At 40.8% G+C, this 27,050-nt stretch overlaps 2 protein-coding genes across 2 annotated transcripts in view; one reads left to right on the top strand and one right to left on the bottom strand.

Annotated features, from left to right (window-relative positions):
• ERICH6B (glutamate rich 6B) overlaps window positions 1-2,795 on the top strand; it is a 60,194-nt gene extending 57,399 nt beyond the window's left edge. Inside the window, exon 12 of the mRNA XM_005896755.2 lies at window positions 2,561-2,795. Within this exon, the coding sequence (XP_005896817.2) occupies window positions 2,561-2,795 (235 nt within the window). The remainder of the gene's footprint in view (window positions 1-2,560) is intronic.
• Window positions 1,616-27,050, bottom strand: part of COG3 (component of oligomeric golgi complex 3) — a 61,047-nt gene continuing 35,612 nt past the window's right edge. The window contains exons 16-23 of the mRNA XM_070380275.1: window positions 26,158-26,247; window positions 22,806-22,926; window positions 20,308-20,396; window positions 20,064-20,198; window positions 13,756-13,831; window positions 8,860-8,987; window positions 7,813-7,911; window positions 1,616-3,576 (exon numbers count right to left, since the gene is read on the bottom strand). Of these exons, the coding sequence (XP_070236376.1) occupies window positions 3,547-3,576; window positions 7,813-7,911; window positions 8,860-8,987; window positions 13,756-13,831; window positions 20,064-20,198; window positions 20,308-20,396; window positions 22,806-22,926; window positions 26,158-26,247 (768 nt within the window). The 3' untranslated portion in view covers window positions 1,616-3,546. The remainder of the gene's footprint in view (window positions 3,577-7,812; window positions 7,912-8,859; window positions 8,988-13,755; window positions 13,832-20,063; window positions 20,199-20,307; window positions 20,397-22,805; window positions 22,927-26,157; window positions 26,248-27,050) is intronic.

Genomic DNA, 27,050 nt, shown 5'->3' with positions numbered 1-27,050 from the left:
GCTATGAAACATTTTGGGTAACAATTGAGCAAAGTGAAATATGGACTACATAGGAGATACTACTGATTTTTTGAAGTGTGATATTGGTATTAGGGTTATGTAGGAGACTGTGCCTACTGTTTGGAGATGGATGCTTAAGTATTTAGGGGTAAAATGTCATGATGCCTGCAACTTACTTTCAAATAGTTCAGCAAATGAACGTGAAAGTCGCCCAATCATGTCTGACTCTTTGCGACCTGACCCCATGGACTATACAGTCCATGGAATTCTCCAGGCCCGAATACTGGAGTGGGTAGCCTTTCCCTTCTCCAGGGGATATTCCCAACCCAGGGATCTTATCTGTAAACTGAGATGAGACTATGCCTATCTGTAAACACTGAGGGCAGGAGGCGAAGGGGACGACAGAGGATGAGGTGGTTGGATGGCATCACTGACTCAATGGACGTGAGTTTGAGCAAGCTCCGGGAGATGGTGGACAGAGAAGCCTGGCGTGCTGCAGTTCCTGGGGTCACAAAGAGTTGGACCCGAGTCAGTGAATGAACAGTAACAAACACCACTAATAACTGATAATTAAACCTTACCCGACTGGAATTCCCTGGTGGTTCAGCTGTTAGGTACTTTCACTGCCAGGGCCCAGGTTCAATCCTTGTTCAGGGAACTAAGATTCTGCAAGCCACATAGCACAACCAAAATAAAAAAGTAAAACTCACCTGATTAAAAGTGTAAAAGAGCCCAATATTGTAAGAAAAATTACTTAGAATATACATAGAAAAAATCTGGAAGCAATATGCAAACATTTAACAGCAGTTTACCTTTCAAGTTTCATTTACCAAACTCACATTTTATGTTAAAATTCAAACACTGTAGAAATGTCTAATAGTGAACATATTTTAACTGGGAATGGTTTTTAAAATCCCAAATGTATTTATTGGATGACTATGTAACAGATGCCCCTTTACCACGTGTCCAGCAGCTGCCTCCTTTCCAGGGGGCTGAGGGGGAGCAGACAGACAAGCTGGGGAAGAACCACCACTAGAAGAAAGTGCTCCCGAGAGGAAGCAATGAAGCTCCTGCTTTCTGAGAAGCAGCCTTCCCACCACCAATACCCGCAGGCTCCTCTGACAAACGGCCTCTTTTTAAAAACTAAGGCTGACTACTCTTTGTTCCTTCTTAACAGCAGAGAAGAATTTAGATAGGGGGTTGTAAAAATACAAGGCTTGTTTTTCTTCTGACTTCAATAATGCTAAAGTTCAACACAACTATATGTGCTGATGGTACTCTGGAAATTGGCGGTTTTGCAAATGAAGAAAAATTATCTTTCAATTAATGAGGCATTAAATGTTTCAAAAATGTCTTTCCACAATAATCATCTTGCCAAAAGAACCCACACAATACCAGTAAAATGGGGGAAATGGGAGTAACACTGATGGAGAGTACCACCATTGGCTTGTGATACGTGTTACTGTTCCGCAAGATGGACCACTGGGAGAAATCCAGTCCAGGTACACAGGCTCGGTCTATATGATTTCTCACAACCGTGTGTGAATCAACAATAAAAATCTTAATTAAAAAAATTCTTTTAAAAGGATCCACACACACACTCATGAGGACAAAGTAGGAAGCAAAAATCTTTATTTCTGAAAAAATTCACATTTATTAAAAACAGCAATTTCTAGCCAAATAATATAAAGCATTTTAAATTAATTATTTGAAAGTATGTACACTCTTTGTATAAGTGAACACTTTAAACTGTACAGATTTAAACAAACAGTCATTTAGCAAACAGGTTGGATCGCTATTACCTACTCAGTAAGGTGTTTGAGTGTTTCAGAAATAAACGATTCAAAGCACAAGAATGAGTGCCATCAAATATTTTTATCCTGAAGAACATCCTCTGCTCTGTACATCAAATGAAATCAGCCATAGTACTGTACAATAATCATGCCCTCATTTCTTTGGAAAGGCTATTTAAAAATCAAATGTACATATAATATACAAAACTGGATATTTTACAGTTTATTTCATTAAACACATATTTAAAATAGTAAGTAGAAGTGAGTAGAATCTTCCTAATTCATTCATTTCCTATCAAAGAATGCATATGGCCCCTCTTTACCTTCTACCTTCCCAAAATATACAGAGTACTAAGGTCTATCAAGCAACATCCATCACCAAGTTACACTGAGGTGAAAAGCAAGTGACCCTTTAAAATGACAGACATCGGGGTGTGTAAACTGTCCACATGTGGCAGGAGTCTACTTGAAGTGGATGAAGAATATAGTCTCACAGAGTGCGGTCTGCTGGCTACGTTCCAGAGCCCTTGTTAGCGTTCTCTCTCTAAACTAGTGTCTGAGTAACTCAAAATTCACTGTGAACCAAAAAGCAGGTGACATTTACTGTAACATCAGAGGCAAAACCAATTCAATCAGGAAACAGGTATTTGTAGGCAAACTCAAGAGATGTGCGTGATTAATCTGATGATCCCTGATATCAGGCAGTCCATTTCAAGGCATGGGCGGTCTTCACCAGTTTGTAAGTAAACTGTATTCTGCTGTTGCAGGCTGCAGATCCACAAGGCTGGCCCGCGGCACAGCCGCTGTGAATGTTCGGGACATAAAAAGTGCTCGCTTTTCAAAGAACTACGGAAATGGAAGGCAATGTGCAGAAAGCTGGTAACCCTAAGCATCGTGCATGCAACCTGCTATTCATCAGGCTTCCTGGCCGCCTCAGTGTGGCAGCCTAAAGATGCCCTAATTGGTACCTCCCCCTCACAAACACTGCCCACTGTACCATGAAGATTCTCATTAAAGATACGCATGTATCCACCACGAGGAGGCTGCAGCCCCGGCCTGCTCTGAATGCTCTGTACCAAAGCCATTCACAGTACAGGTTCTGGGACCTTACACGAGGCCCTTGCATTTTGAAACTACCTCACATCAAACACGCAGAAAGAGAACACCCTGAATCCCCTGGAAAGCAGGACGTCTCAGAAGCAGCCAATCTACTCCAAACTAAACTTCAAAGCGAGAGGAGAAACATTATAAATAGAGTGTAGAAATAACATTTCTGGAAGTAAAAAAAAAAAAAAAAATAGTACTGTGGAATGCTCAGTGGTTAAAAGGACTGCAGTGTTTCTTGCTCTAACAAACCTTACTCTCAGAAGTTTCCTAATTAGCTGTATTTCCATAAAGCTCTTTGCGGTATTTACTGTAACCTATTTTCACCGCATCTTTCTTAAGAACCATTTCCCTGTGTGCCCGCCACAAGTTTCTCCCCTTAAAAACTTACACTGCTTGTGACCATTTAAGTGAGGCAGTTATCAGCGCTCATAAACTATATAGCTTATCTTTGGCATTTTGATGTTTTTAAAAGGGAAACACAAATCATTGCCACTTTGCTTCCATTTCGTTCTGTGCTCAGCCCTGAGCGGCGGCCGTGTGGTTCTGGGGACGTCCCTCGTCCAATTCCCCGGTGTCCTGCAGCCTCTGGACCTGGCAGCCCGTTCCTGCCAGCTGGCCATCCATACGCACAGCCCAATGGGCCAAGTTATTTAGAAACGGACAGTAGGAGGTTCAGCTGAAAAGCAGAGAAAGGCTGTGTTAGTTCCACTGTGCAACACCGTACTCAAGAAAAGGTGTTCAGGTTCTCACAACCAGAACAATAGGGCAAGTCTAAAATTTTTAAGAGACCAATAAACCCAGCTGTAAAGTAGAACCTGGACCCGTGATGGTCTGACTCCCGAAGCAGCCCCTGGGGCACTGCTCATCGTGGGGTCCTGTGAGGAGGTACGGCCAAACCTGGACCCTTAACTCGTTCAGAATCCGATGAGGAAGACAGAAAAAAACTAGACACCAACGCTGACAAAAAACAGAAGTAGCTCTCAGTTCAGTTCAGTTCAGTCGCTCAGTCGTGTCCGACTCTTTGCAATCCATGAATCACAGCACGCCAGGCCTCCCTGTCCATCACCAACTCCTGGAGTTTACTCAGACTCACGTCCATCGAGTCAGTGATGCCATCCAGCCATCTCATCCTCTGTCGTCCCCTTCTCCTCCTGCCCCCAATCCCTCCCAGCATCAGAGTCTTTTCCAGTGAGTCAACTCTTCGCATGAGGTGGCCAAAGTACTGGAGTTTCAGCTTTAGCATCATTCCTTTCAAAGAAATCCCAGGACTGGTCTCCTTTAGGATGGACTGGTTGGATCTCCTTGCAGTCCATGGGACTCTCAAGAGTCTTCTCCAACACCACAGTTCAAAAGCATCAATTCTTCGGTGCTCAGCTTTCTTCACAGTCCAACTCTCACATCCATACATGACCACAGGAAAAACCATAGCCTTGACTAGACGGACCTTTGTTGGCAAATAGCTCTCAGAGGTCCCCAAACTTCTTGGCACCAGGGACTGATTTCGTGGAAGACAATTTTTCCATGGACTGGGGGTGGGGACAGTTTGGGGATGATTCACTTGAATTATATTTATTGTGCACTTTATTTGTATTATTATTACATCACTTCCACCTCAGATCATCAGGCATTAGATCCCAAAGGTTGGGGACCCCTGTAAATAACCAACTTCATCTTTCTCTATGCAGAGTGTGCTGTGCAGAGAGTTGTATGCTAGGAATTCTTTAAGTGATTCTTCATTGCACAAGAACAGGCCCGGCAGATTCGGGAGCCCCCTGCCCCCTCTGTAAAGGAGGGCGTGACACAGAGCCGGCCCCGAAACCAGAGAAGTCGCCACTGTCGCCGGCAGGGACACAGCCTGAGCTCTGCAGGTCTGCCACCCCGGCCCTATAGAGACCTGCGGCTGACTGAGCCTGGCAGTGCATCCTTCTACACGCAAGGGTTTTTGGGGTTTGTTTTTTTGGGTTTTTTTCGCATTTTATTTACTATTAAGTATGCACATTGCACATTTATGAGATCTACTGGCAACTATAACTGTCCTTTCCTTTTTTAAAAAAAAAATTAATTTATTTTAATTGGAGGCTAATTACAATATTGTGGTGGTTTTTGCCATTGACATGAATCACCCATGGGTGCACGTGTACCCCCATCCTGAGCCCCCTTCCCACCTCCCTCCCCACCCCCCCATCCCTCTGGGTGGTCCCAGAGCCCCGGCTTTGAGAGCCCTATTTCATGCATCGAACTTGCACTGGTCATCTATTTTACATATAATAATATGTATGTTTCAATGCCGTTCTCTCAAATCTTCCCACCCTCTCCTTCTCCCAGAGTCCAAAAGTCTGCTCTTTTTACATCTGTGTCTCTTTTGCTGTCTTGCACATAGGGTCATCAGCAGTCACTAATAGCAGCTGTTATTATTATCTAGAAAATGAAACGGTTCTGAAAGAGGATCAAGGAACAGTGAGGAGGATGGGTTCTCTTAGTGTTTTTCAAACTACTGGTTGCAACCCATTGGTTCATTGTTGTGAGAATAATTCAGTGGTTCACCAACAGAAGAGAGAAGAAGAGCAAAGCAACTGAGTTGCACACAGTGTGGATGACCACGGTAAAACCTGGAATTTACAGACACACGCACACACACTAAAGCACGCACCTCACGGGCAGGAGTCAGGCAGGAACCCAGGAGCTCTGCGTGTTCTCGCCAGACCCTCCTCCCCTCACACCTTTACCCACCACAGGCAGCCGAGGCCCGAGTCACCCCTCGGGGGCTCTTTCCCACCTCTCAGCCCAGCCCTCTGGCCGGCAGCCTGGCGCCCTCCCCTCGCCAGGACAGGCCTCCTTCGCAGCCTTCTCGGGTGATGGCTGCTTCTCTTCCGCTTGCCCGCGATCACCGGGCCTGGAGGCAGGACCGGAGTCCCCTCTGCCCCTCAATGTCATTCCCGGACCATTCTCCTTCCCTGTCCCGCCACTCTCCCCAGCTCTGGTTTTCAGACCAGGCCACGCTTCACTCCTCCACCAACCACTCCTCGGCTGTCACCTGGCCGGGCACTTTTTGCAGGTCTCAGAATGCTATCATTTTTTTCTAAAACTACTCCTGTGAGTATTCTTGGTGATTTCAACACCCTGACAGCTAACCTTCCAGGGTGGAGGCCTCTCAGTTCTGCGCTCCTTTCCTCCAACACCCTCCTCTTCCGCCAACCTCATCAGCTCCTCAGGCCGCGGGCACCTGCCAGCTCCATGTAACCCCTCACTGCAGCTGCTCCCCACTGTCACCGCTCACACTGCGACCCCACAACCATCTTCCAGCTCGTCTTCCTTCTTGTCCGCCCACTGCACAATCCTGACTCGACCAGGACCTATAGCCCGGGTTCCTCCCGCCTTCTCCCTCTCTTTCCCTCAGCTCCTCCTGCTCCTCGTCTGCCATGTTCCACAGCACCACTACAGCCACTCCCTAATTACTTCAGATGACATATAAAAAGTGTCCTGATTGTACACGACCCTAGAACTACAGAGACACCTTATCTTTGAAAGATAAGAAACTCATACAGCCATTAAGAATGAAGTTCTGATGCAAGCTCCAGCATAGATGAGCCTTGAAAACATGATGCTAAGAGAAAGAAGCCAGTCTTCAAAGGCCATGAATTGCATGATTCCATTTAATGCACTACCCAGACCAGGCGAATCATAGAGACAAAAGTGGATTAGTAGAAGAGGGGAGCGGAGAAGGCAATGGCACCCCACTCCAGTACTCATGCCTGGAAAATCCCATGGACGGAGGAGCCTGGTAGGCTGCAGTCCATGGGGTCGCTAAGAGTCGGACTTGACTGAGCGACTTCACTTTCACTTTTCACTTTCATGCATTGGAGAAGGAAATGGCAACCCACTCCAGTGTTCTTGCCTGGAGAATCCCAGGGACGGGGCAGCCTGGTGGGCTGCCGTCTTTGGGGTCTCACAGAGTTGGACACAACTGAAGCGACTTAGCAGCAGCAGCAGCAGCAGAGGGGAGAATGAAGAATCTGCTAAAGGACAGGGGTTTCTCTGGGGTGGGATGAAGATGCTCTGAAATTAGACAGCGGTGATGGTTCCAGGACTTAGTGGATATACCAAAAACTCTGAATTAAAAAGATGAATTTTATGGTATATGAATTATACCTCAATTTAAAAATGACCCCACTTCTCCTCCAGTTACCACCCCATCTCTTCTCTCTCTGCACAGCAGAACTCCTCAAAGACTGACCACACTCACTGCCTCCAGTCTCTCTCCCTGCAGATTCAACGCAAACCAATCAGACGCTCACCAACCTTACTGCTCTCCTCTCTAGTCCTTACCATACACTAAACTCCTCAATGATTCTTAAAACCATAAACAAAATACCCTCTGTGGCGCCAGTCTACTTCTACTCAATAAAAGTTTGCCGACAGACCTGAATAAATGATGACAGTAAACACAGGCTGAGCTCTCTATTCAGGTTTTTTTAATTTAGGAAGAAGAGAGAAAGAGGACCTCTTTCTAACATCTTTGAAACATGGGCCTCTTATCATACATACTGCAAACAAAACTATGCAGCAACCTAAATACCACTATTTGAGTTTTCCACAAAGAGTTTATTTTAAACAGCAACTTTCAATTATCAGAAAGCATTAAAAAGCAACTGAGGGGACTTCCCTGGAGGTCCAGTGGTTAAGACTCCATGCTTCCATGGCAAGGGGCCAGGTTTGATCCCTGGTTGGGGAACTAAGACCCCATGTGCCACAAAGTGTGGCCAAAAAATAAAAAAGAAGCAACTGAAACTTTGAACACCATTGCCAAATGTGTTGTAATTTTAAAAATTACAACAAAATATGGTAACTCAAAAGATCCTATCTACTCAAGTAAGGTAACTAAAAGGTTATAAAAGTAACACGGATTACCTACCTGTTCCATTGAAGGACAAGCAATGATTTGAACATCTTCAGGGCTAAACTCTTCCTTTAACAAGACGTGGAACTTCTGGAAGACTTGCTGAATATTATTCTTAGAAAGAAGAAAAGGCAATTGTATTACGAGTCGCTGAAAACAGATTCAGCCTCCTTAAACATGAAGAACCAAGGAAGTTAAATACTACTATTTGCCGAAACAAGTGGAAGAGACGTATCTTCCAGGGGATTACCAAAGACATGTAACTGGTCCTTAACATTTCACATACCAGCACAACCTAACTAATAAGACTTATCAGATCGTATTTCCTGGAAAAAACTAAACTCTTGCCAGCTTTGTTCCCTCCAGAGAATAATAAGAGTCTTCAGCAGCAATTTCTTCCACAAAAGATAATGAAGTTCCCAGACACATAAATTGTACTTTAAAAATCAACCAATGCCTTGGGTACAGATGTGAGCTCAACACAGAGCTGGAAGCAGTGACCTAAATTTGCTCTGACGTTTAATCCCTTGGGGGTCGCTGCAAGCCATTTATTTCCACTGCTGCTGCTACTGCTGCTAAGTCGCTTCAGTTGTGTCCGACTCTGTGTGACCCCATAGACAGCAGCCCACTAGGCTCCTCTGTCCCTGGGATTCTCCAGGCAAGAATACTGGAGTGGGTTGCCATTTCCTTCTCCACTCACCAGTAAAATGGGGCATAGTTCCTGAGATGCTATTCTCTCAAGTGCTGGGCCACATCTCACACAGAGGTCTGATTACTTATTTACTCATTTACTAATTTCTACTTTTTGGCAGAAATTACCTTTGTGCCATAGGTAACCATAAAAAATTAGGACAAAATGAGGGCTAGGGGGGGAAGAGGGGCAGAATCAGAGAGACGCAAGCTTTGTTAAGTCTTTCAAGAATCCCAGTGTTTTTTTTAATCAACTGCACTAGAATAGTAGATCAACATTTCCAAATGTTTACAGGAAGAGGAAAATGCTAGACGAAGCAAGAATACTTGAAAAGACCAGCCAACATTCAAACAGATCATCATGAAACTTACCCTGACTGGTTTAAACAGGATGAACTCAGTATCCTTGTTGGATAGGTACAAGGACATACTTCTCAATGTCAGGGGCAGCTTTGCTTTTATTGTCTTGTAGGCACTTGCCACAAGGTCACTGACCTTTGCTGGAAAGAAATTAGCCTCCTTAGTATCACAAATAAAAACAGAAGTACTACTTCCACTTTAATTCAGAAGATAATAAAACGAGAGAAAAACAGCAAAAGACGACTATTTCTTCAAAGAATTTTTTTTCACTTTTGTTTATTTATCAGTTTAATCACAAGCCCATAAACATTCATTAAGTATTTAGATATATAAAATTCTAACTGCAAAGGCTAAACAGAAAAGAATTCCCCCAGCACGGCTCAGGACATTCACAGGGATGGTAGTATGGTGCCTTTGGAATTTGGAGACCAGAGGTAAGGTAAAATTGGAAGTCATCTGCAGAGAAACACTAGAAAGAATTACTTCGTAATGAATGGACTTATTCACTGTGACTCTCACTGACTCACAGTAAGAGATGCTCTCTGTCTTATGAGATTATTCAGAAAATGCCCACACGTATTTAATGGGAAATAAAAATCCATTTGTTATGTTCTTATACTATATTATCAGAAAAGGAATAGAATTCCAGAAAATGGTAACTGAAATAGTTAATAGCCCAGATGTAGTGTCTCAAAAGAAGTACAAATGGAAAAGAATAGCAGTAATCTGTGTGAAGTACTTAAAAGAGAAAATTACCTAGAAAGCTAGAAAGGAAAAGACTGATTAATCATTACAAAGATGGTTGACCTCACTCATAATTAAGGAAATGCCTATTAAAACAACTGGAATATTTCAGACTGGTTACAATCACTAAGATTGTGCACATGCACGTTTGGCGGAGGTGGGGAAACAGGCCCCTTCGTGCACCATTATTTTTGGCCACGCCATGTGGCACTGACCGTGGAGACCTAACTGCTGGCTGTCTGCTGCTGCTTTAGTTGCTAAGTCATGTCCAACTCTGTGACCCCACGTAGCCCACCAGGTGCCTCTGTCCGTGGGATTCTCTAGGCAAGAACACTGGAGTGGGTGGATCTTCCCAACCCAGGATCAAATCTGTGTCTCTTGCATTGGTAGGTGGGTTCTTTACCACTGAGCCACCTGGAAAGCCCATTTTAACTACTGGACCACCAGGGAATTCCCCTTCATCCACTGTTGATGGGAGTACAGTATGAACTGGTTCAACTTCTTGGACGGGATACTGGGCAATGTCTAGCAAAACTGAAAATACACATACTCTTTAATATTTAATGTTTGTACTGCTGAAAATTTACCTTATAGACATGCTCACAAAATACCACCAAGATATGTGTGTTTATTAAAGAGTGTAAGGAAAAACTAAAAGTAATTTAAATATTAACAGAATTATTAAAGAAATTGTGCTCTAGTGATATATGTGTCCATTCCTTAAAATGGGTAGAGCTGGATACGCTGATATAGAAGGGGCTCTAAGGTACCGAGTAACTGTTTTTTTAAAAAGGGGCAGGGAGGGGATATTTTGTAAGCAGATTGGGTAGGAGGTTGCTGGAAAAAGAGAACCAAGCATGGTTTTCTTGACATAAGGGAAGCCATTTTGTCCTAAGTCATTTTGTGATCTAAGCCCAGCCACAATGCTTGTCCCTGAACAGGTCTCAGTAATGGATGATCTTAGGGGAAGTGAGGGGATGCAGGAATAAAGGAGAAGCAGTCAAAAAACAACGGTTCAGTGACAAAACACTAGCTTTGTCCTCAAGGGATACAGAGAACAATCTGATACACGTCTTTGAGTTCTGCAGGAAGTAAGACCCATACCAGGTGGAGGCTGGAATGATGCTGCTGCCCCTCATGACTTCAATCAATGAAAGCTTAGATTCTGTAGACCACCGCCCCAGTTCAATGCTGAAGCCCCTCTGCTCAAGCCCCTTCATGAATACGTGTACCCTTGGCTTAAAACTTCCCCAATTTTGCTGTCTGGGGAGATGCTGCTCTGGGAAAGATCCCTGGTGCTCTTTCTTGCTCCAAGTAATACCTCCTTCCTTCTCCTGATCTTTGCCTTTTTGGTGTCTTTTAACTCAACACTTACCAAAAGGGAAACCTGGTGAGTGTTGAGCTAAAACTTGTTACCTAAAAAGTGGTTACCCAGGTTTTTCAAGTAACAGTAGTATAATCTTACTTGTGTAACATATTTCAAGTCCATACGTGCTAAAACACACATGTTCGGGAAGCAGCTGTGAACAGCGGTTACCTTCGAGAGAACTAGTTTGGAGGTGGAGAACAGAACTACTTCTAATTTTATACTTCTCCACATTTCCACTTTCATACCACATTAAAGGTTTTTTCAGTTGAGGAGGGTCATAGATGAGCAGGGCAAGAAAGTGCCTGTGCCCACAAGAAGAAAGAAGCAACAATCCAAGGACTGCATGTTTTTCATGAACAGATGAAAACTCCTTTAAGACAGTAAATTCCATAGGCTCTGTCCCTCTCATCACTAACACACTTGAGGGGTCACTGGTCAGTTTTCAGAGGCCTGGACAACTAGTTTTATGTGGAGCTCAGTAAATAAAGTACCCTAGTTCTTAAGAAGGTATATCTCCCAGAGTGAAATAACAAACTGGCATCCTAATCATAGCTCAATCTCATGAGTTTATCATGAATTGACCCCAAGAATGTGATCAAGTCTGCATGTACCACATTAACCCTGGGTTCCAGGGGTCCACGACAAGTTCCTAGACTGTTCTTGGTGCTCCCTCCCCAAAGGCTCAAAAATCTTTGACATTTCAGTGTGGGTTTCTCCTGTTACAGATCAAGAGACAGCAACTCCATAGCTCCCTGTGGCCAACGGGGGTGGAAGATACAACTAGGTAAACTGAAGTATCACTGCTAACATTGGCCAGCATCTCCTCACACAGAAAGAAACTTAGTGATTAAATGACAAAAACAGTAAGCCTGATTTCATCTAGTCCTCCTGTTGGCTTCCTTTTCCTTTCATCTACTCCTGCTTTACTAATGACAACGGTAGTGCTACTGAAGAGCACCACACACTCAACACTGAGACTTCTCCTAGGATTCCACTTGAAAAATGACAGCCCCTACTTTGAGCAAAAGAGAATCTTTTCAGAGCAGAAAGAAAATACATTAATTATACATCAAGCCCCTAGGCTTAGCTGTACTAAGTATGCCTATGCCAATTTGTTGGTTTCTACCTATTTTAAGAAAAATTTATTGCACCCAAGAGTTTCATCTACATTAACATTCAAAATAAAATCAGCTCCTATTTCTAAGTAAGCTCTGCAAGTAACTGAAACCTTGAGCCAAAAGCCCAGTTAATCCAAAGACAATCAGAATTCCTTCTAGAACTGGTGCTGAGTTACAGATTGACAAGCCTGCTGCTGACCCTGAGGGGTCAGAACAAGTGGTTGCCACCAGGCTGACTATAGTTAGAACTGCCAGTATTGTCTGTAAAAGGTTGGTTTTCTGTCTCTTGACAGAATGTACTACTACACGAAGGATGTTCTCTGTCCTTTCGTAAGATGGCGAAGACTTCAATCTCATATACAACACAAGGTCTAAAATAATAAATCCAGTATACCACTCACTGTCTCTACCGCAGTGAACGAAGGACTAAAGTGTGTCACAAAGTTTATTTGCAAAATAAAACAAATCAATGCAAACCTATAAAAGTTCCCATGACAAATTTTTGGCATAAAATCCTGCCTTTCGTTCAAATACAAGTGATAATTCTCTATGCTTCGCAAATCTTCCTAAGAGACACAGAGCTACTCTCACTCTTCTCTGTTCTACTTCAACTTCTCTGTTCTACTTCAGACTAACCTGAGGCACTAATAACTGAAAATTTCAGAATGGCCTCAATTCTTTTTCCCAAAAGAAATAAGTACCCGACAGACATACATTCTTCACTATGGAAAGCCAATCGTGTTAAAGACCTAATTCTAGTTTAAGTGTCTATAGACAGTCAATCTTTTACAACTGCTAAGATGGAATGATCCTTCGGCTTTCTCACTATAAGAAAATTGCTTCCTACCAACTTGCACACAGCTTACCCATAATTAAAACACTGACTGCTTCGCCATCGTGCTCTTCTCTTTCAAAGGATCTCTATCACAACATGAGCCAAGGAACGGCCAGAAATATATAATCTAACAAAGTGATTTATTCTGGTTGAATGACAACTTAAACTGTCACAAAATGGACTAAAAATAACCCACAAAAACTAGTCTTGATTTTCAATGTCTACTATCTAATGCCAAAGAAGGGAAAAAACCTTCTAGCACAAAAAAATTTACATTTAGGAAAGAGTTAAGACAGGAAAACATCTCAAGCATTTCTGCCAATCAATGACATTGCCTGACAACTCCCAAACAACTTTTACAATGTTTTTTCAAACACTCTAAAACATTAAAGAGAATGTAACTTGTATAACATGTAATAATGTCCAATATTTCTTCATATAATACTTGGAAACAGTAGCATACTCTCCATTAATTTCATACTATCAAGCACTGTATTTTCATCTGAGTTCTAGGACAGTGAAAAGCAGGTATACAAAAACTAGTGCACTCAAAGCATTCTCATCTAAGCCATATTTTATTTTTAACTGGGTGTGCGCGTGTGTATTTTTATTTTAATATGTGTGTGTGTATTTTTTTTAATTCTTCCTTTGACTTGGAATGCTTGTTGAAATACAAGTAGTGTTGGCTCAATTAAGACCTGTCAACTCCAAACTGGATCTTGCATTAACCTAAACCACAGCAGGAGTAGGAAACCAACTCCAAGCTGTCAGAGCATGACTATATAAATGCAAATTAACCGACATCCTAACAGGGAAATCCCAAACAGTAAAATGCGAGATACCTGGTTGTGCCCAAGGCTGCTGAGACAGCGTATATTTAGGTCCTCCCTGACTGGCCATTGTTTTTAATGCTGAAACCTAGTAGAGGAGACAAAAGGAAAAAAGTTTCATTTCACTGATGACAAATTAAACTAGAACTGCTCTCAAAAGATGTGACACCATTCAAACCTATGAAAATAACAATAACCAAATGTACAGCTCTAAGAGAAAATGAATCATTTCCCATAGTCCTTTACAACCAATAAAATATTTTAGCAAAACTTCTTTCGTGATTTCAAGGCATACCACTGTTTTGCAAAAAGAAAACCACACCAATGTCCTGAGGCATTCTGCCTGAAACATTTCAGGAAGACAAGAATGAAGACTGAGAGAAACATCAACACAAAACAGATCTCTCTTTAAGTGGACTGTTAGGTTAACTTTAAATTATTTTCCTATGTTATCAGAAAAATGTCACAGGAGCCGGACAAAATCCCCTTTATATATCTATAGGGTCCTTTCCTTCATTATAGGCAGAGAGAATGTTATTTAAAAAAAAAAAAAGTTTTCAGATAGCATCAAAAAGCACCCTTGACCAACCAGTGTGAGAGGGATGGAAGTGGATGCCCACCCTCTAGTCACTTCTCTCCTCATTCCTCAGCACCAGTGCAGAGAAGCAAAACCATGCATTTTGGACAAGAATGTTCTTAAGATGGCAGACCACAGTGGGGCTAAGGTGGAGCTGGGGAGTGTGAAAGACAGAAATTCATAAAACATCTTTTTAGAAATGGACTGCTAGGTGCCAAAGGTCCAGGCCATGACCCTGGCCTCAATAGACAGTCTCATTAGAAAGACTTCAACACCAGCTCTTTCGATTTCTCATAAAGAAGGCCACATAAATATGCAGGCAGAGAATGAGCACAGACAGGATATAACGTTAACCCAGGCCTTTCGAGCCCTCTTGGTACCAAGGCGTACCAAGTTCACATTCCTGAATCTACTTCTAGGTCCTTGCTCATGCTGTCACGTGTATAAAATCGCCCCTTTCCACTGTCACTCAATTCCTCTATATGGCTTTATGTTTACTGTGAAACGCTGCTTTTAAAAGTGAGTCACTCATTGAAACATGTAGAATATCATGTAAGAAACGAGTTGCCAGTCCAGGTTCGATGTGCGATACTGGATGCTTGGGGCTGGTGCACTGGGGACGACCCAGAGGGATGGTGTGGGGAGGGAGGAGGGAGGAGGGTTCAGGATGGGGAATACATGTATGCCTGTGGCGGATTCATTTGATATTTGGCAAAACTAATACAATTATGTAAAGTTTAAAAATAAAATAAAATTTAAAAAAAAATAAAATAAAAAATAAAAGTGAGTCACTGTCTAGGGATCAGACAATGCTAAAAGAAAAACATGCTCATGTTTAGTGTATATTATCCCCAGTATTTCCCAACGTAAATAGAAACATACTAATGCGTCTACACTTACAAAAGCAGGAACACAGTGCTCTGAACTGTTTTTTCCCACTTAAATCTAAGTCCTGACTGAACATTCTTCTGTATCCAACTGTTACACTTTAATAGTAACGCCTGCCTGTTGGTCCACTGCCTGTTCCAGAATTTAACCAATTTCGTAACGACATACACTACACAGAACTATTTTTATATTAAAAGCAAATACAGACTGGTATATTCACCTCTATTTACTATCTAGATAATTAATTAGGTTGGCCATAAAGTTCGTTTCGGTTTTCCCATTAACATCTTACGGAAAAACCTGAATGAACTTTTTGGCCAACCCAATACTTGTCTTTAAGTTAGACCTCAAGGAGCATTTTCCTCAGTTTCCCCAATAGCCGCATCTTTTTTAAAACCCCACAGGATGAAGACAGGCCCACTGTCTCATAATGACACTGCTGTACACATCTTCATGTTTACATCATATCCATCTTGATTTCCCATTAGGTTATAACACCTTAAGAACAGAAATGAAACTTATAGGTCAAATTCTATTACAACATTATGTCAGAAAAAAATTTAATTTATACTGTTACTGAGGAAATTAGTAATACTTAAGAGGGAACATTAAGAGTAAACTTGCAATACTTTAGCAAATTGCTTGAGAGGAAATGAAATCTGCTAACATAAGTCTGAGTTTTTAGCATAAACTGGTCCTACCATGGGAAACACTTTTTAGCTTAGCTATAAACTTTGAAATTATACTTCCTATAAAATACTTTCATTCAGATTTTTTTGCAAAAGCAAAATCTTCACTTCATATTTGTCACATAAACTAACATTTCTGCAAGTACTTAGAAAGTACTTTGCTCTTTTTGATCTTCTGGTCCTGATATATATAGTGATGTATATAGAGTACAATGGAAGTTGCTCAGTCGTGTCTGACTCTGCAACCCCATGGACTGTAGCCCGGCCAGGCTCCTCTGTCCATGCGATTCTCCAGGCAAGAATACTGGAGGGGGTAGCCTTTCCCTTCCCAAACTGACACAGGGATCAAACCCGGGTCTCCAGCATTGTAGGCAGATTTTTTATCATCTGAGCCACCAGAGTCCTTGTACCAACTGTAAGTAAGAAGGAGGGATACGACAGCACTCTTCTGTAGGGATCAGAAACAAGGCTTGGAGAAGCTGAGCACATGCACCCATCTCGGTCACGAGGTGCAGAATGCGGTTGGCAGCTCAGCGTCCTCGCCTCGAAATGCTGTGCTCTCTCGACTGCTCTCATGACTACCCCAAGCCCTACTTAGGAGTCAGCTTCAAACAATATTCAATATGATGAAATTTGAGAACAATGAAAAAGTATGGACAGTGTTTTAGTTTTGGAAAATATCTGACCCAAAAGTTTCTGTATGAACCTCTACCCCTCAACACTTGGAAAACAGTTTTACACTCCCTGCATGCATGCTCAGTTGCTCACTCATGTCTGACTCTTTGCGACCCAATGGACTGTAGCCCACTAGGATCCTCTATCCATGGGATTTCCCAGGCAAGAATACTGGAGTGGGTTGCCATTTCCTTCTCCAGGGGATCTTTCCGACCCAGGGATCAAACCCAGGTCTTCTGAATTGCAGGCAGTCTCCTACATTGCAGGCAGATTCTCTACTGACTGACCTCCAGGGAAGCCCACTGCACTCCCCAGGACCATTCAAATGATGCTGAGAGAAAAGGCTATGTTTCAAGGAGCAGTAAACAAGGCAAAGTTCTTCTAGAACTTTATCATTCTCAAGAAATTTCATTATTTTATAAAATAAAATTTTATTAATTGTGACCCCCAAAAAATCAGGAAGGATGTTTACAATAGATAGATTAAAAACGCCACAGAAATGTTCATCTCATGTGTAATGGGTCACACTGCTAACGTTGTTTCTCAGTCTGAAATGAAGATGATTTACCTACTCTAGGTAGAGGGGATGTAAGGAGAGTTAATGAAAACAAAGCATCTCAACAAAGAGAGCTCAAGCAAAGAGCTACGTATACAATAAAGCCAATTTACAACAGGTGAAGGGGATCGGAATCACACCTGGAGTCTTCAGGTCCAAAAAAATAAAATCTTCTGACAACCTAAAAATATTTTCTACAGACTCTCACAGTTTGTTTTATGGCAAATCCATATATATTTTTAAAATCAATCCAAACTCAGAAACAAGCTGAGGACATTTTGTTAATGAGGCTTACATCCAAATAGTAAATACTGAGACCTACAAGCATACATCCAAATGAAAGGTGAAATACTGTTTCCTTTCTACATCGACGAGTACTGTTTTTCTTGCAGTCATTTATCAAGGCACAAGAACCGCCTGCTTTACAATGGCAATTATAATAAAAGGGGTGTAAGATTCTGCACCTGCAGAATTACCTTCAAAGAAAATCCTTATAAGTTTTAAAATCATTTACTCTGTCTCTGCTATTCAGAGTACTAGTAATGCTGACTTGGTGAGACGTGAAAAATGTTTGGTCCACAAATTCTAGGAAACAATGTCTTAAATGATCACAAGCGTCTGCATGAACTCCAGTGTGTACAGTGCATGTGAGTCGCCTGTGTGTGTGTATCTTCGCCTTTGACCCACTCTATGCCAAGAGGACAAGGGAAGAAACCTAGATTTGGAATTTGTTGTTTTTTAGTTGTTCAGTCACATGTGAACACGTCTGGCTCTCTACGACCCCACAGACGCTTTGCAACCCCATAGACTGCAGCTCGCCAGGCTTCCCAGTCCTTCACCACCTCCCGGAGTTTGCTCAGTCTTATGTCCACTGAGTCAATGATACCATCCAACCATCTCATCCTCTGTCACCCCTTCTCCTCCTGTCCTCAATCTTACCAGCATCAGAGTCTTCTCCAATTTGGAATAAGATAACGTAGAAGGGATGCTGGGTCCTCTGAGTTGAAGTATCTACTAAAGAGTCTCACTAAACAGTGAGGGGCAGTGAGGGACCAGGGTTGTAAAAGGAAAATCGAGACAACTGCGAATGAACTGAGGAAGGGCAACACAGACTGAGCTGGTGGCGGGAGTGAGGGAGACCTCTGCCTCCCCCGCCCCACAGTGAGAGGAGTACGAACAGAGCTGCATGACCAGCTGCACGGGGTCCCTGCTGCAGTGTGTGGCATGTCCAGGCAGAGCTATGCTATGATTCAGACTTGGATACATATTTCATACCTAAATGTCTCAATTTTAAAGAATGTTCAGTGTCCAGAATCTTCCAAAATGCACAGTTAAACCAGATTCCCAGGTGGCACTAGTGGTAAAGAACCAGCCTGTCAACGTAGGAGATGTAACAGCTGTGGGTTCGACCCCTGGGTCAGGAAGACCCCCTGGAGGAGGGCATGGCAACCCACCCCAGTATTCTTGCCTGGAGAATCCCATGGACAGAGGAGCCTGGCGGGCTACAGTCCATAGGGTCGCAGAGAGTCGGACACAATTGAAGCGACTTAGCACATATCAAACATACCAAACTTATACTCAGGTCAACTTGGACAACTGCCATCAGTAAATTTTCACTCTTTTGACTTCTAGGAAAACTCTGTTTTTCTAGGAAAAAACCCTTTAAGCCAAGATTTCATTATAACCAACTTGCTTACATCAGAAGATTCGTTCTGCTGCTCTGTTACTGTAAAATATTCATCTCTAGCATTTCCCACCAGTATTAATGTGGGTGCTCTCCCAAAACACATACTACAATCTACAAACTAGTTGTCCACGAGGGCAGTTTTAGTAAAAACTATGATGACTTATTTGTAACTTACAAAATATCAATACTAGCACCATTTTTTAAAAATCAAAAGCTGGTAGAAAACATTTACACCACACTCTTTTTAAATTTATGTAGTGAGAAAAAAAAAGCACACATTCCAAATTCTTGAACAGGCTAAAATCCACCAAACAAGTAATATACCCCAATCATAAAAAAATAGTTTACCATTTCTATATTTGCTTTTTTTGGTATCATTTCTTATTTTTAAAAACTAGTATCTTCTGTCTTTATCACGGGACCCAGCAACACGTTACCAACGAACAATCTCCTGAGCTGCCTCCTGTCATTTCGTAGATATACCCTGTCTCCCCATTTAAGACTTAGGTAAGCAAATTTGAGAGGAAAGGCTGTCATTTTTTTTTTTTTTAAATGTCCGCAAATTCAAGTCTGGACAGATAGTAGAGATTAATAAATTAATTTCAAGACTTTTTAAACATCTTTACAAGGTAAGTCCTTAGCAACAAAACTTAGATTTTTAAAAAACAATTATTGAAAAAAGAAAGTCAAAACCACCATGATCTGATTTTTTTCTTTGCTGGCATTTGCCAGTTTATGGATTTTAGCTGGGAGACAGAGAGATAGACAGATTATTGTAAATCTATATATCTGGTGATTAACAATGCAATGATTTAGAATCTTCAATTCTCAATTACCCATACAAAATGAAAGGTAGGAACAGCATGTAAAACAAGAGAAAAATAACTCATTTAGGTAATGAGAAACCCTCATACATAGGTCTGGGACTACTGCCATGAAGGTCCTAATCTAAGTGAGAGTCCCAGAGTACATGCAGACATCTACACTGTGGAGAACAGAGCTAACCAGAGCCTGCTCTAACTAGATTTCCAATACTCACACCTTCTTTTAAAACTGAAGAATTCTGCATGCCTACCTAAAAGTCCAAACCAAAAAGCTTCCATAAGAGGAAACACGGTGATTTCTTAGGATTGTTAAGACCTCAGTTTACTATTTCCTTCTGCCAAGGATTTCACAAGAAGGCAATTCAAACTGCAATCTAGGGAAGAATTCAAAGTTACTTTCCCAAGCATGCAGCAAGGTCTGTACCTTTGTCAGGAACTCCTCCAGCGGCTCTATGAACAGCCTGGTCTGCTGCTGAATAAACTGCTCACAGGCTGACTTCAGGTGGCGGTCTACGTCTTTTTTAGAGTCGAGGTAATGTTCTCTTATCTCAGGAGTACCCTTAAAAAGAAGATGAAAGTTTCCTCCTGTTTTTATGTGCCTAGAAATTACCAGACATGCAAAGAATGTCATTTCTCTCCCACCACCAAGGAAACAGACTCCTTCTCACCTCCAACAAGAACTCTATCAAGGCATTGTTGCTATTCAGCCTAAAAAATCTTGGGACAGTCATAGGATTCAGGATTTTAAATGCTGCATCTGTGGAACAAAATTACTCATCCAGTGAACATGTACAGTTTCAACAGAGAAGTCACGTAACTATTTTAGCGTGTAAACATACACTTGTTCTCTATCACCACAGAGCAAAAGCACTTTCATTTCCAAGTCACCTCCATGAGCGGGTGAGGTCAGTGCCCGTGATGGCTACAGTACTCACGCATAATTATTTTCTAGAACTCAGAATTGCAAAATGGCTATTAACCACAATTGTTTATTTTTAGGAACAAAGAAAAAAGGATAAATGGTAATTAACACCTTACAATTTCACAGCTTTACTTTAATGATGCTAAATAAGATTTTCTTAAAAAAAAAAAAAAATTCATATACTTACCCAGCTTCTTTTGTTTAAGATCTGGCTGGCATAGAAATTTATTCATTCAAAGCAGAGAGAATAAATTAATATGTCAGCCAGAAAAAAAGAAAAAAAAAAAAAAACACCAAAAGGACATATTTACCCCTCAACCTCCAGACTAACTAGAATCTGTGCAAAGTACTAACAGGTCTCATTGATGTTCAAATGCAATAAGATATAACGTTAGTAGTGAGAGGTTAACAGGCTTAAAAGTACAGACAGCAAGTATTAAGTGATAGTCAGAAAAGCCCATTACTTTGCTTTGCCTTGCCAGGCTGGAGAAAGCACAGCACGAAGTGCTTCTAGCCTGGATTTAAAAGTACATACACACACCACACTGTACTTCCTGCCTCGACTGTGAACTGATTTAACTGAAAACAAATCCCCTATCAGATTCAGTATTCTGAATTCAGTATTCTTTAGTAAATGACTCTTCATTTCTTCTGTCCTTTCTACAGGAAACCTGAAAAACTGTAGGTGATCATACAGCAGGATTACAGAACCTTCATTATGTTGTAGGGAAAACATATTTTAAACCAAAATTTGCCAAAATTAATACTTCATTTTCTCACACCTCAGTGGATCTATAGTAGAACGAAGCAGCAACAGGTTATGAATTAGAAAAAATATGAAAGAAAATAGATCAGTCCTGCTTCACCTCATCCTTTGAATAAAATACGGACAATCAGTGCCTGGCATTCCTCAAGGTTAGGGTGCTATTACCACATGTCACACTGAAAGGAAAGGAGGAAATCAACTTAAAAATGATGCATTCTATAAAGGCCAAAGTCAGGAAATCTGGCTGCTGTTATAAAAAAAAAACCTTACAAAGCAGATGAATAACATACAGGCTTACTATCCAGATTCCACCAGAACCAAAAGGTATTCTCTGTGGTGAAAAGGAAAGTGCATTAGGAAAAGAAAAAGAATAAGCTGTTTTAATATGACTCACTTTGATTCCAAGTGATGTTACAGCAAGTCCACTATTTTATAAGCAGTCATTAGGAAAGTAACTTGTTCCTCTTGGAAATCCTATATTTGGAGACTCTCTAAACCATGGAATACAAAAAGTAATCTGAATGGCTATGAATTTTCTCAATTCTCCCAATGCACAAGGGAGAAATCCATTCATTTCATAAATGGATGGCTTAAGGCATTAGAGCTTAATTCTCTTGGAAATGGTTAAGAAAAGATAAAGTTTAGATAAATTTGTAAATAAGGGAGATGGAAATTGATGGTATATCCTTTAACTGTTCAAGATCAGCATCTTAAAAAATAACTACTGTAATCTTTTAGAAATCATCACTTGCTAATTCAGTCAGAAACAAATCATTAGTATGGATAAAGCACCTATCTCAAGATGATTCAATGTCTATTACCAATTCAAGATTCTACTGATGCGATTACTTAATCAGCTGATTTAATAATACAACTTAGTTTATTTAAGCACCTTAAACTTACAAAAACACTTTAATATATATTTTCATTCATTTTCACTCTTAATGATCTTGATAATCTGGTGAAAGCATCATGATGGGTTAATTCTGCTCATTTTACACAAGGTACGGAAGCTAAAACACACATTTAAAATCACAAGAACTAGGAAATGATGGACCAGGAACAGAACCTGACTCACTCTTCTGATTTTACCCAGCTGGCTTCCTGAGTTTCTATGAATTGACAAACCCAACTCAATGTCTAAAATCATTCCAGTTAGCTGACACTCTTAAGTAGTTATTACAATGATCTTTCATTTTTTAACTGGTTATGGTAATATGTGGCAGAGTCTAAGAGAAGTTATACTCCACTGCAAGTTGAAATGCTCAAATATAGTTCTCTCCATAAAGAAAACACAGCAAATTAGATATAATTAGGATGTTGTCAGCTTAGCTCAGTATGAACAAGCAACATGCTCAGCAAGCACAGCATGCAAAATAAAAAATTGCAGATGAACATAAAATAAACCTATAAACCTGTGCTGCCACACTTGGATGGGTCAAACACACCCAACTGTGCCAGCCAGGGCAATGAAGTACCTCTAGTTTTCTTGAGGTCCAGGGAAATTTCCTTAATGGTGAATTCAGTGTGAAATGGAGCGATTTGTTCACGAAGAATCAAAAGGTGCTTTATTAAGAAAAGTTGTCCATCAATCTGAGTCTAAATTGTAAGACAGAAAAATGGATATTATCACAGATTAAGTAAAAATAGAAATACATATAACACGTTTGCTACTAATTCAACATTAATCTATCTAGGTCACTTGCCTTTAGCATAACTACATGGTACCAATACTCCTCTGTTGTGCGATGAACTCAACCATATTTTCAGGTTGAAACTATCTGGAAAAATCTTACTTCAAACTTTTACTATCATCTACTCTACTTAGCAAACCCAAGAAAGTAAACCAGACAAAAGGTCGTAACAACACAGTTAGAAACAAAAGTCAAGTCTATTCTAACCTGGTGCAGAAAGAAAAAAGATGATATGGCCCAAGATCAGCACAGCACAGGAAGCAGAGTTCCATCTCTCACAGCTTCCTAGTTTCTCTCAGTAACAGCTTTCACTGTTTGGTCAAAGTAGTTTCAATATTCAGAATATCAGAAATATTGGTATTTATATAAAAGTACAAAGGAGCCTCCAAATGTAAAAAGATTTGGGGTGGTCATTTTGGATTACCCTGCCAGCAATGGAGAACGGACTACCTACACCCCACACAGGAAGTGCAGACACTCCCGCATTTCCTTTTACCCTCTCAGGACACATCTTCAAGAGTTTTGTGATTCAAGCTCAGTTCTCAAAGCTCTGACCCAGTTCCCAAAATAGTGAATCACCATAGCTCTCATTTCAGAAGAGTCTGTATATTAAGAAGAGCAAGGATATGTTTGCTCCTTCTTGCTGCTACCCAAGACAGACTTACTTTGAAAATATTTTTAATAAACTTATTCTGCATTAGGAAAAGAATAATGTCTTTCAGTAACTAATACAGGCATACCTTGGAGACACACCGGGTTTGGTTCTAGACCACTGCAATAAAGTGATTATTGCAACAAAGCGAGTCACACAAATTTTTTGGTTACATTTACACCAAACTATTATGTGGCCAACAGGATTATGTTTAAAGAAACAAAGTACATACCTTAATTTTAAAATACTTATTGCTAAAAATATTAACCATCTTTAGCAATCAAGTATTTTTAAATAACCATCATTTGAGCCTACAGCAAGTCAATAGTAATAACAAAGATCCCTGATCACCGATCACCACAACAAATATAATAATGAAAAAGTCTGAAACACTGAATTGCCAAAATGTGATACAAACACTCTAAGTGAGCAAATGCTGTTGGGAACATGGTGCCAACAGATGTGTTTGACGCAGGGTTGCCACAAATCTTCAGTTTGTAAAAAAACACAGAAACAAAACCCCACAGTTATCTGTGAAGCAAAATAAAGCAAAGCACAGTAAAACAAGGTGCACTGTATAAGCTTTAAGGAGGTTATTAAAGTGACTGCTCTCTGTTCTCTCTCTCCTTCCCACCCTCCTGAACAGACACAAATCAGTGTGTATGATTTACCTGATGGAAACTCACTCTGCACTCTGGATAAGTAGGAAATGCTACCCACTTTGAATAATTGCTCTGTTTTCAAAAGAACTAACAGCTCCGAAGGAGAAAACAGTACCATATAGATTGGATTTACTTTGCTGAAGCTACTGTGATTCAGCAAATAGTATCGTGTTAGTGTACTGATACACTAGGTGCTCAATTTAAGTATGGAAGAAAATTTCTTTCCTTAAGAAAGTCTCAACATATTAAGCCATTTTCATTGATCACTTTTCCAAAAGTTGAAAGATGAAAAGCACACTAACTTAGTTGTGAAAATAAATCGGCTAATTCTTACTAAATTGAAGGTCTCCTCATATATATTTAAGCACTTACGATATGCAGGAATGGCCTTATGCCATTAGACAATGGCCTTATGTGAGGATGGCCTTACAGGTTGTGTGGGGAGAAGGCCGAATAATGAAAAAAAAGGGTTTTCATTCTTCCCTTTAAAATGAGGACAGAGATATAAGAGGATATAAGCACATGAATTTTTTAAATTACATCATTGTTTTCCCTCTGATAATCTAAGAAATACATGCTCACTGCATAAACTGTGGAAAATACAGACAAGTGTGAGAAGAAACAAGAGTCATCTGCAGTCACCCCAACCTTCCATCACTACTTTCTTCAGTGAATGTATTAATCACATAGTTATCATCTGCGTCGTATCCTGCGCCTTGTCTTTACCTTAACATATTTACGTTAAATTTTGTCACTCCCTTTTCTGGAATTTAACATCTGTGTATTCCACTGTATGGAATATACCACAATTTACTTAAACACGTGTCTAGTGTTAGACGTGTTTCCTAATTCCCTCTATAACAAAAGAACATGAAAGCTCAGGCTGGGAAATATGTTTTAAATTTCAACCTGCCTGTCTATAACTTAACTTTCCATTCTCTTCTAGTTCCCGTGTCAGAATTTCCCTTCAATTCTCAATCCCATGAATGGGAACATACAGTGGTCACAAAGGCAGAGCTTTTTCCAGCTTGTCTAGGATCCCACATTCTTCCATGAGGAGGTTTCTGTTTTTAGTTTATCTAAAACCTTGAAGTTAGAAACCAAGTTTATAAATCTGGAAGTCTAGAAAGGTTCACAAAGTCTGAAAACTCCCACGAGCTATGAAATTTCGGCTGGAAACAGTCCCACAGCTTCCTCCCTGTTGGTAAGCAATAGGTATTTTAGGTGGAGAGTTAAACAGAGCAGCATCCTGAACCATACTTTCTGGAAAAAAAAAATCTCAGGGGTTGTGGGAGAAGCACATGCCAACAGCCGTCAGCACCAGATCCCTTCTTCTTGAATAAAAAGTGTAAGTTACAAAGTCATGTCAACTCCTTCTAGTCACATAATCCATGGGCCACAAGTCTTATCTTCCAAACTGAATGACTGATTCCTCCAAGTGAGGCCATTCAACTATTTGGAATGGCATTGTAGGGACGATGACAGATTGCTACGATTTCTTGAAAACAGTTTCGGTATTACAGGGAAAGAGCAGTCCAGTACCTTCCTGCTACTAAGGCTAGAACAAGAAACCTTTATCCCACAGAACTGATAACCTAAGTATCACCTTTGGTACTTCAGCAAAGCTGGCACTCTTTTATATAGCGTAGTCTTCAGCACTAAAATGAAGCACTACCTCCTCTCAAAGGGCCTCAAAATTAAATCACATTAAAAAAGTAAATGCTACTGCCAAAATGGCTTTAAATTTCTGTGCCTGTATATAAACGCTGCATTCCACAATAGTATTATAGATGATCAGATTTCATCTAACACTTCATCAAACCTTGTTTTTGCTGATGGACTCTGATGCTCCAAGCAGTGACTGAATGCAGGCCGACAAGGCTTCCTGTGATAGTCCTTGGAACACTGCCCTCTGGTGAAACAAAAGAGAAACATCCCCTGTAGCACTTCAAACAAAGCAAAAGAAATTTGTAGGCTGTGAGTACAGCTTGCTTGCCCTCATCTGATGAATTAATTTATTACTACCAATTGCAAAGAGTCAGACACGACTGAGCAACTGAACTGAACAGATACTCCTCCCAGACTTTCCTATTGCCACACAAGCTTTCCAGACCAGCACAATTTCCTAATCTGCACCTCTTGAAACTCTCACGTGACCATCCAACATTATTTCCTGAGCACCTATTTCGTGCCGGGCTCTGTGCTGGTCCTGGAAGCACAGTGGCAGGTGCACAAGGCAGATGTGACCTGAGCCTGGGAAGCTCTCACTCCAGTGCGATCTCATGATATAGGCTGTTTTTTAAACATACAAAACCAACTTTAAAACAAAGCCTCAGTAAATCCACTTCTAAAAACGTATCCCAAGTAATATCAGTACTGTATTCTAAGATTCATACTTATGGCTCTTTTCATAATACTATTTAAAGCAGAAAAAAAAAACCTGGAAATAAATGTTCAATGATAAGCAGCTGACAAAATACTAGTAAATCTAAATTATGGAACATTGTACATGAAATCAAAGGATGCTGAACAGGAAGTGATAAAATTCTTGTACAAGAATATAATTAATTAAAAACAAAATCAGGTTACAAAACAGAAGGTGAAGTAGGATTAATTTAATTCTGCCACTGCTGTATCTTCCCAGAGGTGTGGTGTGTGCACAGATTCCTGTCAGCCCCCCTGCTTTCTCTCTGCCTCTACTCCACCTGAAACAGA

Source organism: Bos mutus, chromosome 12 (assembly GCF_027580195.1).
Source record: "Bos mutus isolate GX-2022 chromosome 12, NWIPB_WYAK_1.1, whole genome shotgun sequence".
In the NCBI taxonomy this organism is placed as follows: domain Eukaryota; kingdom Metazoa; phylum Chordata; class Mammalia; order Artiodactyla; family Bovidae; genus Bos; species Bos mutus.
This window is presented reverse-complemented; position numbering and strand designations above follow the sequence as displayed.